The following is a 2606-nucleotide window of genomic DNA, read 5'->3' as shown; positions in this document are numbered from 1 at the left end:
GACGGGACGGGACTATTTCAAGCCAAGTCTGTCTTTCTTATTATGGTTTCCATCCCCCACACTCTTGTGAACCATTGAGTTGCTTTAAGGGGCAATAAATATGGTTAAGGGCTGTGTTTTACACACGGACACAGAAGTACCCCACAAGCACGTGTGTGTGGCACCTGCTGACGCACAGACAGCTTGTGTGACTGGGTGTCTCACTAACCTAAGTGATGCTTGACAACATGGGGCATGTGGCGATTGTGCTCTCGACTCAGCCCCACAGCAACAATGGAGGCCAATTACCTTGCCTCTCTACGCAGCACGCGGCACTTCACACAGTCCCGTCACATGTATACACAATCCCCTCACTCTGTCTACTATGGCCATCTGTCGTAATGACCCAGTCTTGCACCACAGGTGACATGCTCTCCCAACTTCTAGTGTCCAATTCAACACATAAATGTCCTACCATCACTGAAGTGAGGAATACTGGGGAAAACCTGCATCTGAAGCCCTTTCTTTCTCATCCAATTACAGGCTACACCCTCTGCTGCAGAGTAGCAGTCCTGCTCCTTAGTGAGGGGCTGATAACCAGGATTTATTCCATCTTGCAGGACTCTTCCTCATTGCAGTCTCCATAGATAATGGCCTTGAACTCATCTACTTGCTGCCTACCAATCCCAGGTTTGATTTCCTTAAACCAGACATCTTTCATTCACAAAATCTTTCTTATCAGTCTGAATCCTAATGAATCTTGAAAAGGTTGTTTGACTTCTTTCCCAGCACCATAACCAATACTTACATTACCCTTATCTCTCATGAGTAAATAACACTAATGTACTTTAACTGCAGGTATAACTAACCTGACATTTATCATAAATAGACTGCTCTTTGGTTGAAAGATCTTCATTTCAGCTCTGAAGTTGAGAATCTGTGTGTACAGCTTTAAATTGTCTTTCCAGCTCTTCTCACGGGGAAGCTCCATAAACAGTATTTTTGGGCAGGAAATAAGCAAAAAGCAACCGTATATAGCCTCAGGTCATCAAATGAGGTCAGAATCAAAATGGAATCAGTTCCTGCCAGGGGATCAATAATGCCTCTTCTAACTGAGTTTGCTTAGAGTATTAAATAAAAAATAAAAAGAAATCAGATACATTTGCAACATACAAACTAGATTTTTTTAAGCCTTGTTAGCATTCTATAAAATAGTATCCACAGTATCTTGAACTGTTCATGCTCAAAAGAACCATAACAATTTAAATCGGCCTTTGAAACTTTAACAAAATACTACAGCCAAACACACATATCCCTTGTGTATGTATGTAAAATATAGTGCATTTAAGTCCAACTTCCCTAGCCTCTGCTCTAGCCTCCCTTACCACTCAACAAGAACACCACTGTGTAATACAGGTAAGACTCCTGATATGAATGACATTAGATCAAAAAGGAGACAGCGTGACCACTACTTCCTTCCAGGGAAACCTCTAGTCATTTCTTTAAAAAAAAAAAAAAAAAAGTGTGTAACCCTGAACCTCAAGCCTCCACTCTTCCCCATGGCCTATAGCAAAGAGCCTCTCCTGCTTACTTTTCTCCACTAACCTCACCAAAGAACTCTCTAAACTCAGTTTCCTAATGCCCCGCTCCAATGACCACTTCCACAAGGTGTTGTTCAATCTCTTTGCAAATCTTTTGTTTTCTCCTTTCAGCAATGTTAGGAAATTTAGTTACTGTAGTAAATATTTTCCAAATAAGGCCATGTAAATCCAAACACACCCTTATTACAAGAAGAGTCTGTCCACAGTTGTACTCAGTTAATCACTGGTCCTGTTCACATGTGTTAAGTATACTCAGAAAGCATAAACCCCTTTTCCTGGCACGGCGCATGCAGGAGCAGAGCCTGTGAGGACTGCGTACTGACACGATGGGAAAACACAAAGGAGGTAAACTGAGACCCACCCACAATGCCCTACCCCAAAACATATGCATTAAAAACCAAGGCATGCCAGCCTGTGCACTAGGGGAGGCAAGAGGGGGAGCAGCTCAGTCAGCCCTGGGGGGATGGGGACTGGGCTTCCAAAAAGGGTGGTCGGGAGAAGTCAAATTCTACCAATAAGTAGAATCTACAACTTAGAAAATGCATTTAGAAGCCAAGAGAGGATTTCGGAGTTAAATGAAAACAGGAGAAGAAACATGAAGACGCCAACGCAGTTATCAGTAGATTTCTCCCTGTGCCCCTCCCCAAGGCAGGTGGTGGGTGAAAAGACCGGTGCTGAGACTGGTGCCAAACCTACTCCTGGGCACCACAGTGCACCTCGCCGTCCAGTGAGCTATTCCTTTCCAAACAACAGTTAGGCCAGACTTACCTCGAAGACAGAGAAAGGTAAGAAAATCTTCTGTCTTGGGCTTCCTTTTAGAGAGGTCAGAAATCTGAGTAGCTGGAGGGGGTAGCAATGGTTCCACTATCTTTACTGGAGTTGTGCTGGGACTGTTCGGCTGAGATTGAGCAAACTTCCTTTGTGCTTGCAGCCTGGGCCTGTAAAAGCAAACAAAAAATAAAAATAAATTAGGCAGAGATCAGAAGATACAGATGTACATGCAACAATAAAGTCATTATAACGGGG

The 2606-nt window shown here is 43.4% G+C and overlaps 1 protein-coding gene across 3 annotated transcripts in view; it reads right to left on the bottom strand.

Moving 5' to 3' along the window:
• The window catches only part of JARID2 (jumonji, AT rich interactive domain 2), a 241792-nt gene that overhangs the window by 59257 nt on the left and 179929 nt on the right, over window positions 1-2606 (bottom strand). For 2 of the 3 annotated variants that reach the window (XM_004693301.2, XM_012732942.1), the window contains one exon: window positions 2349-2518. The exons of the other annotated variant lie outside the window; for it this stretch is intronic. In XM_004693301.2, coding sequence (XP_004693358.2) covers window positions 2349-2518 — 170 coding nt within the window. The remainder of the gene's footprint in view (window positions 1-2348; window positions 2519-2606) is intronic. 3 annotated transcript variants of the gene reach the window in all.

This window comes from Condylura cristata, unplaced genomic scaffold (assembly GCF_000260355.1).
Source record: "Condylura cristata isolate star-nosed mole 26May11 unplaced genomic scaffold, ConCri1.0 scaffold00037, whole genome shotgun sequence".
Classification (NCBI taxonomy): Eukaryota; Metazoa; Chordata; class Mammalia; order Eulipotyphla; family Talpidae; genus Condylura; species Condylura cristata.
The sequence above is the reverse complement of the archived record's forward strand: the minus strand, read 5'-3'. Positions and strand labels throughout refer to the sequence as shown.